The 13205-nt window shown below is 41.1% G+C and overlaps 1 protein-coding gene across 2 annotated transcripts in view; it reads right to left on the bottom strand.

Annotated features, from left to right (window-relative positions):
• Positions 1–13205, bottom strand: part of LOC137846958 (zinc finger SWIM domain-containing protein 6-like) — a 115366-nt gene that overhangs the window by 17516 nt on the left and 84645 nt on the right. For both annotated transcript variants that reach the window (XM_068665080.1, XM_068665081.1), the window contains exons 10-11: positions 1855–2012; positions 1167–1330 (exon numbers count right to left, since the gene is read on the bottom strand). In XM_068665080.1, coding sequence (XP_068521181.1) covers positions 1167–1330; positions 1855–2012 — 322 coding nt within the window. The remainder of the gene's footprint in view (positions 1–1166; positions 1331–1854; positions 2013–13205) is intronic.

Raw genomic sequence — 13205 nt, 5'->3', positions numbered from 1 at the left:
GTGAAATTGTTGAGAATTTTTGTTGTTGAAATTGTCTTGAGACAGAAGAGTAGACAATTTCTACATCAGTTTATTCCAAACCCTGGATTTAGGAGAAAGTACAAGTTCATGATATTTCTTTCACTAGATCTCACTGAAGACATTCTGATGACATCATCAACACCACAGGGGTATCCATGAATACAGTGACATCCAAAGCGTACTGCTAGCACTGAATGATGCTTGATGAATGCTTGAGGTAACTCACAGGTCAAAGTTCTTTCTCTCTCAATTAAGCATTTAAGGCAAAAACATGCCAAGATGTGAAAAAAAAGAAGCAGATTTCCACAGCAACCTTAAGGATAAGAAAGGCTAACAAAACATACAGATCTCAGATTTCTGATTAAAGAATTTAGCTTCTAAAAGTCTAGTAGTAAATGGTTTCCTGATCTTTGCATGTTTTTTCTGAAAAAACTCCCTGAAGAGGGATGAAGAGGTTTATTTTTGTTGAAATGAAGTGTATAAACTCTAAGATTCCTCAGTGTAAGGCAATATTACTTCAGATACCTAGAACTTAGCTGTCTCCTTTTAGCTAGTAAAGTCTCTCCTAAGAGCCTTAAAAGTGATCTGAAGCTCTTATACACCTCAGACCATCTGATGCAGATGACCATCTCAAAGCATGTGGAGTGCAGGATTTGATGAAGTGCATGCTGCTGTTAGCATAGTCTGCCTTAGAAACAAGATATTATGGTTAACTTTGTGTTTCTCTAGTAATTCAGCAAGCACCAAATCTCCTTTGGGTAAAAAGGAAAAGGAAAGATGGGAGGAATAGTAAGAAGCCCCTCAAGGCCATGCAAAAAATCTAGCACATTTCTGGCCAGAAGGATAATTTGCTCTCTGGCCACCCCTACATATACTCCTGGAGCTATTGAATTGGTCTTCTGTCACTCCTGAACACAAGAATGCCCTGCAGCCACCCACTTCCAGCTCTTTCCACCCAAATAGCACAAAAGGGCTGAGAAGACCCTTGCTCTGTGTTTACCAGTCAACTGAGCTTTACATCAGCAAACAGAATCTAAAAACTGAGCCCAAGATGGTATGTCCCTCAGTGACTTAAAGAACTGTACCCATCAACACAGGGTCAAATTCTTGTCTTCTGCTGTAGTAATAATGAACAAGGGAAATACCTGAAGGCCCAACTCCAGAGAAACTTTCAGAAGAGTGATGTCTGGCAAGCTTTCCATGAGTGTTGCTATTTTAAATGCATCCTGGGCAAGTTTGAAGATGTGTGATGAGGAGTGGATATTTTTCTGGATGGATTGTAACACTGTTTCCAGCCTCCTAACATCACCTACAAAATGTAAACAGAATCAACAAAATAGAACAAGCTCCCAAAATATCCAGAGATACATTATAATTGAGCAGGCCATTGATGCGGCAATAATATGATGTTTCAGTCCTACACATTTTGTTTTTATAAACTTTCCATAACTAAATCACATGAACAAAAGATATAAGGCAGCACAAACTCCTCTAGTGTCTGATCGTGTTAGTGCAGTACATGCCAAAAAGTCATCCTGTTTTGTGAATTTTAGAAGTGATTTGTCCACTCCTGAGTCTTGCAGTCTACATAGTGTGTCAGAAGAACAAAAAGTTGTCTCATCAGACTCAAATCAAGCCTATCTGGCTACCATCTAGCTAGCTTAACTACTTTGATAGAAGATTAAGTGACATGTTTGTCAGTTCAGTGTGTTCCCATTTCAAGCTCCTGTCAGATTATAATTTGGATTCCTAAACACAAGTTTTAAAATCTGTCTACTCCTTGTAATATTAAAAGTATAAATTTATGTGAATACGAAACTGACTGCACTGTACCTTTGGCTGCTGTTAGCATGGTTGATGCCAGCTCACACTGCTGGGATTCGATGTGACTTAGGGTGAACCAGCGGGGATACCGGTTTGGAACAACTGATGCAATGTGATGCGGGCGGGACATGTCTCCTGAAGGAGCCATAGATTCCATTACTAGCAACCTGAAATAAGGAGGAAATCCTTTTTCATTAAATCATTATTGCATTAGGTTACTCATGAGCAAAACCGAAGCCGCAAGAACACTTGACCTTGTTTATGAAATGTGCCTTTTTGAATATAGAAAGATATTGGAAAATCACTTCTTCTCTTGGGGAATCTGAAAAGACCAATTCCCAAACTCGTTTAAATCAGCAGGCATCTGCAGGAATTCACAGGACAATTAAGCCATCCATTATCCAAGGCAGCTGAGACTTTCTGCATCATCCATAGATCTGAAACTTTTTTCCCTGCCTTTTTTCATTCTTTGAACCACAGAGCTCAGGAAGGAAAATGGAGTAGTTCTCCATCATATTGAGACCATGTAAATATTTCCCCATATTACTGCATGCTCAACTTCAACTTCCTTCACTTGAAAATTATTAGCAAAGTATGGGAGATGCATTTTCAAGAAGTCATTTGGATTTTGATCTTACAATAAATTCATACAAACTGAAAAGGGCATTTTACTGTTCATCCATGAACTACTTTTTAAAGTCCTTAAAATCTAGCCTACCAACATTGTATAATGTACCTTAATTTGGTGTTAGTGTCCCAAACAGCAGTGACAGAGGAAGTTGCCTTAAAAGTTACTTTTCAGACTCCATTTTCTAATCCTGAAGCAAGAATTTGAGTGTGTCAATCTACAACAGTCTTATCCACCAAGGAGTATTCACACTTAGAAAACCCAAATTATTGTGTTTGTTGTTGACTACTAAGAATAGAAGTGATGGCCAGTAACAGAGACTCAACTGATTGACCTTCTTCTACCCCAAACCAATACAATAGATACAAGATAAATGCCAACAGGAAAAGTAAGAGTGGCTGAACAAAAATAGGCACTCACAACCCTCTAGCAAGTTACAGTTCAAAAAAGTGAAGACTTATCTGTTTGTATGCTCCTATATTGAAGGCTTCCTAATGATTCCCTCCTGTAACATGCCAACTACCCCTTGTCTAAGTGTCCTCTTTCTTGATATCTGATAAAGAAACCATGAACGTGTTTATGTGTGCTTGCACATGATTTGAACCTCAGTAAAGCGTCATCCACAGACAATTTCTTGAAATTCTGAACTACTTCATAATGACTAGCAGATACCTCCATTCTGGAACACCCATCTCTATTGTGAAGTATTTTAGAGACAAAAAGAAAACACCCTTATGGAGTAAGATGCAGAAAAGCAACAGTTAAGAGATCCTACTTAAGGATATACAACAGTTCATATGGACACAGCCAGGCAGGTCTAAATTAACTACCTCAAACACTAGTGCAAGTGAATCATAGATGTGTGTGACTTCTCAGAGCTTTCTGAATGCTATTTTGACTCTCTCAGCTGGACCAACTATAAAATGACCAGCAGCTTGGCTAGTTTACTTCTACAGGTACTGTAGTTTAAGTTATATCTTCAGAACAGATATATTTGTAAGCTATTCTTTTTCATGTATACATAGTCTATATAATTATTTCTCAAATATAATATCTAATTTTCTCTTAGTACATGTACACACCTTACTCCAAACTGACACTTGATCAAATTGTTCAGTCACATGATATTATGGATCAGTACATAGTTAAGGACTCTGTTGCATTACGGAGTATAGTCAATTAACCATTATGGGTCCAGTCAGGTTCAGGGTACTGAACTATCACAATTATGGATTCACCAATAATGTAGCGCACACTCACTCTAGTTGTGTTCGATGAGAACTATCATGGCTAGGAACAATGCAATTAAGTGCAATCTATTACACCAACAGGTACACAGGTTCTTTGGATTGCCGGCAATAAATTCACTGTCTGCAAAAGCAAGCTACCATGCATAAAATGCACAGGTACACAGTCTGGCTATTAACACATTAAAATGGCACAAAGACTAGAGATTTCTAAGTTTCCTGGGGAGGCACTTGATATAACCAGAAGTCACGGTGATGTCTTCCTCCCTCACTGGGACATTTTTGGGTAAGATTTGAACACTTGGTTATACCAGTAAGACTGATGATTCTGAACATCAATTGATTTCTTTGAGACCTTTAGTTAAAACTGAGACCACTGTTGATGATGAAGATGAAATCCTCACTACTGTGCGAACAATCCCATGGTCGCCAGCAGAGTTGATAAGAATACAGGAGAAGTTCTCAAGGCAGTCAGGAGACTCGGAAGTCGAGTATGTGTGGCGAGTTTCTCTTGAAGGAGGAGACCAAATTATGTTGAATGAGGAAGAAGCAAGAGGTTTTGGGGGACCAGGAGTATTTTTAACTACCACACCAGGAGACCATAATTACTCTATAACTGAACGAGCTGTATACTGGGCAGGGGATATAGATCCCCAGGAGAGAGGGGAACCACTGGAAATTAGAGCCACAAACTATTCTGACCTGGCTGTAGCAGTACAGAAAGCAGCCTGCATTCAGGCGATATGTGAAAGATACGAATTCAGGAAATCCCCGCTGTTACCTCCTATCAACCCAGCTCAATTAACCCCTCTTATCTGTGGCCTACAAGATATAGATATTAGTTCATTCAGTACTAAGCCCCCAGATCACTCCCGGTGAGTTTGCCAAATCCATACTGAAAACCCCAGATACCCAAATTCAAAGAGAGATTGAAACTTAATAAGGAACGGGGTGAGTTGTGGCGTAAGGCCCTAGCTTTGGGTGCACCCTGACCATTCTTGTGTTGTGCCTCTACGGAGGACCTCTACATTAGTCTGATCTCTGGGTAAGAAAAATATTCCAGCTGGGAAGAATTGCCTAACCAGAAAACCCCCGACCCATAAGGAAAGTGCACCTTCTGCACCGAGCCTAATTGACGAGGAGGAAGCTCAGCAAAAAACACTATCCCTGGGAAGGCAGTGAGCCACCCTGCTCGGCAGGTATTAGCAATTCAATGGCTCTCTAATGAACACTCTGGCCCCATTCCCGTTGGACCCCGAAAAATATTGGTAAACTTTCTCATTGACACCAGGGCCCAAATGTTGTTAATTACACGAGACAGCACAAACCCTGGGCATAAGACCTGGTCGATGCAGGGTTAAATTCACGGGAATCAACAGTGTGGAAAAACAATGCCCCACCACAAAAATTTCACTCTGGCTGCCAGAGGAACAGAAATTAACCAGGGTAGAAGTATTAGTTGTTGCTGCATATACTAATATTTTAGGATTTGACATACTGCATGGGCAAATGTGGAAAATCCCAGATGGGACTGTGTGGAGTTTCATGACATATCAAGTGGATTCAGGCACAGTGAGACTGAGTCTGTTACAAACATCCATACCCTTACCCCCTGCTAAAATCATTAATGTTCAGCAACATCCGTCGCCAGCAGCAGCACTTATGGGGATTGATGGTGTGGTAACATAATTGGAAGAAAGAGGCATTATTAAAAGGACTCATTCACCTTACAATTCACCGGTGTGGCCCATAAAGAAACCAACCGGGCAACAGCGTTTTACAGTGGATTACAGACAGTTGAATGCTAACACTGCACCTTTGACTGCCGCAGTTCCAAACATGGCAGAATGGCAGAGATACTGAAAGCCTTCTGTGCGTCAACCAATACAATCACCCCAAAGGTTTATTATATACTAGAACATCCTACAGGATTTTATACTGGACAACCTGTGCTGGTGAAAATGCCTCAGATTGGAACAGCAGCAATGGTGTTAACTATCCCCAAAAATCCCTACACTTGGGAAGTCAAAGATTTTTATCTCACCCTTTTTCTAACCCTGATGGTTGAATACAACTGAGCATATATTCTTTCCTTTTGTGTTCACAGGAATCCTGACTGAACTGCTTTTGGACAGCTGGAGAATCACAAATCAGCAGTTTGGATTGATAATGCTATGCTTTACCCTGACCTTAATGCAATCCCTTTTGGTTCATAGCCAAAAAGACCCAAAATGGCCGTGGTCCCAAGTCCAGGTTAAATACACTGGATTATGGGAACACGTGCTATCAGGGAAAACATAAACTTAGCTACTGTGGTTGTACATGGAGCTGAGGTGTTTCATTGTGACATCTCATAATGACCCTTGGAACCATGCATTGTCACAGTATAGTGCAAGTGTTGGAACACTGCAAAATATAAATTACCTAAATCTCTCTACTTTAGTTTATAATGGAAAAAAAAAAAAAAAAAAAAAAAAAAAAAGATATTTTCGAAAGATGAATGGAGTTGGAATGATTCACTTTGAATGACTGAACTTCAAGCCACTTCAGGCCAGACAATACAAATCAGTTGCCAAATAACTAATGGGTCTACTTACAATAGGCTGACTGAAATTAAGACAATTTATGCTGATTCTTCCAGACCACAAAACTATAGTACCGGTTGTAGCAAAATAACTGAACCAAATTCTATTTGCTGGAACAATTTTATTTTCACCAAATGTCCTGGTTTCAGTTAGAACAGAGTTAATTTTCTTCCTAGTAGCTGGTAGAATGCTATGTTTTGGCTTAGGATGAGAAGAGTTCTGATAACACCCCGATGTTGTAATTGTTGCAGAGCAGTGCTTATACTAAGCCAAGGACATCTCAGCTTCTTGCTCTGTCCTACCAACGGGCAGGCTGGGGGTGCAGTAAGAGCTGGGAGGGGACAGACCCAGGACAGGTGACCCAAACTAGACAAAGGGGTATTCCATACCATCTGACGTCATGCTAAACAATATATAGGGGTGGCTAGCCGGGGGAGGGGGCCGGACTGCTCGGGGTTAGGCTGGGCATCGGTCAGCGGGTGGTGAGTAATTGCATTGTGCATCACTTGTTTGTACATATTATTAGTAGTAGTACTATTATCATCATTGTATTATTATTATTATTATTATTATTATTGTTGTTGTTGTTGTTGTTGTTGTTGTTGTTGTTGTTGTTATTATTATTATTTTCCTGTCTTATTAAACTGTCTTTATCTCAACTCACGGGCTTCACTTTCCATTTCTCTCCCCGTCCCAGAGAGGGAGGGGGGAGGGTGAGCGAACGGCTGCGTGGTGTTTAGCTGCCGGCCGGGTTAAACCACAACACCAAACCTATAATTGTGTGCTGTCTTTGGGGTTACAGAGGCACTGAATTGCTATTCAAATTTATAATTGGTACAGTGACATCCACGTCGATTGTAAAGGACAAGAAGCTTCTGCTCCCACAGACACTTGAAAATGTACCAACTCGGCCTCCCATTGGTCTAACTCCTTCCATCTTCAACTACCAGAAAATGAGAAGCAATATGCCCTGTTCACTGATGGGTCCTGTCGTATTGTGGGAAAGCATCGGAGATGGAAGGCTGCTGTATGGAGTCCTACACAACGAGTTGCAGAAGCTGCTGAGGAAGAAGGTGAATTGAGTCAATTTGCAGGAGTGAAAGCCATTCAGCTGGATTTAGATATTGCTGAACGAAAAAGTGACCAGTTCTCTATCTCTATACTGATTCATGGATGGTAACAAATACCCTGTGGGGGTGGTTACAGCAATGGAAGCAGAGCAACTGGCAGCACAGGGGCAAACCCATCTGGGCTGCTGCATTGTGACAAGATATTGCTGCTCGGGTAGAGAACCTGGTTGTAAAGGTACGCCACGTAGATGCTCATGTGCCCAAGAATTGGGCTACTGAAGAACATCAAAACAACCAGCAGGTGGATCAAGCTGCTAAGATTGAAGTGGCTCAGGTGGACCTGGACTGGCAACATAAAGGTGAATTATTTATAGCCCGATGGGCCCATGACACCTCAGGCCATCAAGGCAGGGATGTAACATGCAGATGGGCTCGTGATCAAGGGGTGGACCTGAGCATGGACGCTATAGCACAGGTTATTCATGATTGTGAAACATGTGCTGCAATCAAGCAAGCCAAACGGTCAAAGCCTCTTTGGTATGGAGGACGATGGCTGAAATATAAATATGGAGAGGCCTGGCAGATGGATTCCATCACACTCCCTCAAATCCGCAACGGCAAGCGCCACGTACTTACAATGGTGGAAGCAACCACTGGATGGCTGGAAACATATCCACCGCCCGGAACACTATCCTGGGCCTTGAAAAGCAAGTCCTATGGCGACATGGCACCCCAGAAAGAATAGAGTCAGACAATGGGACTCACTTCCGAAACAACCTTATAGACACTTGGGCCAAAGAACATGGTATTGAGTGGCTGTATCACATCCCCTATCATGCACCAGCCTCCGGGAAAGTTGAGCGATACAATGGCCTGTTAAAGACTACGCTGAAAGCAATGGGTGCTGGGACATTCAAGCATTGGGATACGCATTTGGCAAAGGCCACCTGGTTAGTCGATACTAGGGGATCTGCCAACTGAGCTGGACCTGCCCAATCAAACCTGTTACGTACTGTAGAAGGGGATAAAGTTCCTGTAGTGCATGTAAGAAACATGCTGGGTAAAACAGTCTGGGCTACCCCTGCCTCAGGAAAAGGCAAACCCATTCCTGGGATTGCTTTTGCTCAGGGACCTGGACGTACTTGGTGGGTAATGCAAAAGAAAGGGGAGGTCCGGTGTGTACCTCAAGGGGATTTAATACTGGGTGAGAATAGCTCATGAGGTGAATTGTATTATTTGAATTATTATATAATTCTGTATGTCATCACTACCATGATTGCTATATACCATAGATGAAAAATGGTGATTAAATAGAATGTCTTGGAAAGGGTGGAACCTGAGCATGACATAAATGGTATGGAATAAGGGGTGGATATATGTCCTGGTTTCAGTTAGGACAGAGTTAATTTTCTTCCTAGTAGCTGGTAGGGTGCTATGTTTTGGATTAGGATGAGAAGAGTGCTGATAACATGCCGATGTTTTAATTGTTGCAGAGCAGTGCTTACACCAAGTCAAGGACTTTTCAGTTTCTTGCTCTGTCCTGCCAGCAGGTAGGCTAGGGGTGCAGCAGGAGCTGGGAGGGGACAGACCCATGACAGCTGACCCAAACTAGCCAAAGGGGTATTCCATACCATCTGATGTCATGCTAAACAATATATAGGGGTGGCTAGCCGGAGTGGGGGGGCCAGCTGCTCGGGGATAGGATGGGCATTGGTCAGCGGATGGTGAGCAATTGCATTGTGCATCACTTGTTTGTACACATTATTGTTATTGTTATTGTTATTGTTATTGTTATTGTTATTGTTATTGTTATTGTTATCCTGTCTTAATAAACTGTCTTTATTTCAACCCACAGACTTCACTTTCCGGTTTCTCTCCCCCATCCCAGAGAGGGAGAGGGGAGGGTGAACGATCAGATGTGTGGTGTTTAGCTGCCGGCCAGGTTAAATCACAACAGGGAGAAGGAGGAACTTTACCCACTGAAAGTATACTCCATGATCTGCTGCCTACGCCTATTGGAATGAACCTTACCCTGGTGAAGAATTTACTGTTACATGAAGATCTGAAACAGTTTATGAAACAAGTTTGAGAAAATGGATGAAAGACTTTGATTACTGTCCATCATGATATAGAAAAATACATCGAGTGACGCAAAGAGTAAAGAAACATGATAAACACTGTTGGTGGGACACATTGTTTGGATGGTTGTCAACTGCCATGGGAATCTTCAACAAGATGCTTCACCCTGTTGTTGTTTTGTTAATACTCACTGTATTATGCTTTATGCTAACAATTAGTTTGTATGTTAAACTCTGGACTATGATGAAACGTTTACTATCCCTACACGATATGCATGCACTCGATAATCCTCGTCCCAAGAATGTATGTGATATACCTGACACATTCCAGATGTCATGAAGCTTGAGTGACTATAGTCACAGGGTGGGTTATGCAGAGTAATTGCCTAAAGTGACTAGGAAAATTAAACTAATATTCACATTTTAAAGAAAACATACAGCACTGAAGAGGCTTTCAGGGTGGAGTGTAGCTGCATTACCTAAGTGTCCCCTAGGCTTCCAACCTTAGATGCTATCGCACTAGGGGAACCTGGTGTGCTGACTCTAAGGAACAGTACGGAGCATAGAGCAGAGTGGAGACATCACGGCTAGGCTCTGTGACCAGGTGGGGACTCGATTGTTCTTGTGCACACCGAGAGCGATAAGCTGCACATTTGCTACCCTGAGCCAATGACCTGTCATGTTTTTGACAAAATGCTCTATTCTAGTGAACTTTTGCTCATTATAATATCATCATAATACCAAAACACACCTCCATCCCAAAAGCTACCTGCCTCCAAGGTGCGACCAGCCCTCACTGAGCACGTGCTGTGAATTTCTCGGAGCCTATACCTTTAAACAAAAGTGAGAAAACATTTTACCAATTATAACCAAGATATGCATGACTAGAGTCACTCAAGCTCAAGGTAGAAAATAATATAAATTGGCTAAAGAGAGAGGGGATGTTAGGGAAGATACCATCACAAAGGATACCTTCTGACTTCTGGGATCATTCAGTGGGCTGAGCCTCTCCCCCTCCGCCTCCTCCCCCCATTGGGATTCCGTGGGGTAAGTTTCGAATGCTTGGTTATATCAGGTGTGTACCTGCGTGTTTCATGCATGCTAGCTTGCTTTTGCAGATAGTGAATTTATTGCCAGCAATCCAAAGAACCTGCGTAGCTGTTGCTGTAATAAACTGCACTTAATTGCATTGTTCCTAGCCGTGATAGTTATTGAACGTGACTAGAGTGAGGGCGTGCTACATTATTGGTGAATCTGTGACCGTGACAGTTCAATACCCTGAACCCAACTGGACCCATAGCGGTTAATTGGCCACACCCCTTAACGCGACAGCATCTCAAGGAACAGTGCATGCACAAAAGAACATGAAAGTATGCTAAATAGCTCACTTAATAGAACATCATGGCATGCCTTAAAAAAAATAAATCCTACCTACCCCCTCCCCTAAGGTTTTCAGATACATCTTTTATCAAATTCATATGCACCTGAACATCAAGCTCCTTAGTAAGGAAATACTCTGAGCAATATACACTACTGGCTATTATCTGAAATAAATATTTTCCTTAGTATCACTTTATTCCTGGTGTGTGTGTGTGTTTGTGTTTGGTGGGGAGAGGAAGGGGTGAAACAGTGACTGATAGGTTCCATAAATTTAACCTTATAGTCAACTAGAGTGCCTTAGTATTGCTAGAGTCAGTTAACACACGTCTGTGAGCCCACCTAAACCACACCCAGAGGTCCTAGTTTTCTCTGTAGGACTCTGATGCTTCCTGCACACCCCTTCACTTATGCAAAAATTCAGCATAGCCAGAGAATACCAGAGCTTCATTTAAATAAACAGATTCCCTGCTTTACCAACTTGATTAAGTCTCAAAAGTACTTTGCATGACGTTATAGGTTCTTTATGAGATACTTCTATTAGAATATGTTAAACTAATTTAAAGCAGTATTAAAAACAGCATTTTATTTGCCAATACGCAACTGCACAAAATAATACCCAGGCACTAATATCTGTAAGATATTCTCAGTAATAATTATCTTAGCAAAGATATAATAGCAATAAACCAAAAGCATTGCATGAAAATTTGCAGACACAAATTGCTTTCTGGCTGAGGGCATACAAAGGCAAGTTGCATTTTCCCAAGCTACTGACAACATTAATTTGCCAGTTAAGCATAAAGCAAAGAAACTAATCCATAGAATAAGTAGCAGTAATCTTATGAAGTTCCGAAACTCAGGAAGCATCTATGAGACACAATCCAACTCCAGTGACAATTAAAACTGCTCCCTTATCATAATATTTATATTGTCCCCACTATCACAGGTACTGATTTTTTTTCTTATTACTTTTTTATAGCTACACAGCTTTTAATGCCCTCATCTTCACTTTTAGATTCTGTATCCTCAACTTGCAGATGGCAAACTGGAGTACAGAAGCTAAGGAATACTTCATCAAGACACACAGGAAATCTATGGCAAAGCACAGAAATGAACAGAATGTCCTGATGAGTGCATTATTCTCCCACTGTTGTCCTCTAAATATGAGGCTGGTACTGCTTCCATCCTTGTTCTTTGTGTTTCTTTTTTGTTTGTTTTTTACCTTGTGTGGTTAAATAATTACCTTGTGTGGTATATTACTATTTGGCTTGCTTTTCAGCACAGAGAGGCCTGCATAATGTCATAGGCACATAAGAAAGCTGTATTACACTCTAAGCTTAGATTTATCTAGGGGCTTAAAAAAAGATAAGAACCTCTCTATGAGATCATGCCTCCTACATGGTGGGAGGCGTTCTTAGTATTTCATTCACCGGTTTTCTGTTTCCTCTTCCCCACAGCTGACCAGATAGCTGTCTCACCTGCAACCCAAACCTGGCTTTTCAGAGCAAGCAAAGTTGTAACACAATGCAACAGTCCATAACCACAAGTCTTTTCTCTGCTGCAACCTCAAACCTAGACACAACGTGTAGGGGAGAAGGGGAAATCTGTGATATTTCCCATAAGGTTATGCACCCCTCTACCTTGCAGGGGAAGGAAGTCACGCCGCATTACTCAACTGTTGTCTCACTTGGCTTGTGCCTATTCTATCATGTGCTCAAGCACATTACTACAATTAACATCTTCTATATGAAAGATTTTTATAGATCAACAGGAAGTGGGAGACATTTGCGGAGCTTGGGTACTGATAAGCAAGATCAAGACATCTAAGATTAACTCATGAAAAGGCAGGAGCCCTCGAGTAGCATCTCAGAACATACCTACATTATTGGTGAATATATGTTAGGGTATTTAGCAAGCACATATAAATACAACACACCAAGTAAATAACCATCATCACGTTATTACTAATATTTTCAGACACATGCACATGCTAATATGAAAAAATACAGATTAACCAACTGCCCCTTTGATTTTTATCAAGAGTCAAGACTCTTTCTTAGTCCCATTGAGACACCTTTTTACATAGCTTTATATATGTAAAAATAAAATATATATAATTTTTAGCTGAATTTTTCCAAGCACAGAAGGAGGGGGAAAAAAAGATGTATTATTAAATGGAAGGGAAAATCCCAACTACAAAATGCAAAGTGGATTACTAGGTTATGAGTAACAGTAAATAGAAAAAGAGCATGAAAGGAAGAGGCTGTTTGGGGGAAATCTTTTCTCACTTTGAATTTCATTGCCAGTCTCTACATTCCTTTGCTGTGAAAAGGAAATGCTGCTGTGAATGTATGACTTTCATGCAATTTTGGCAA

This window comes from Anas acuta, chromosome W, assembly GCF_963932015.1.
Source record: "Anas acuta chromosome W, bAnaAcu1.1, whole genome shotgun sequence".
In the NCBI taxonomy this organism is placed as follows: domain Eukaryota; kingdom Metazoa; phylum Chordata; class Aves; order Anseriformes; family Anatidae; genus Anas; species Anas acuta.
This window is presented reverse-complemented; position numbering and strand designations above follow the sequence as displayed.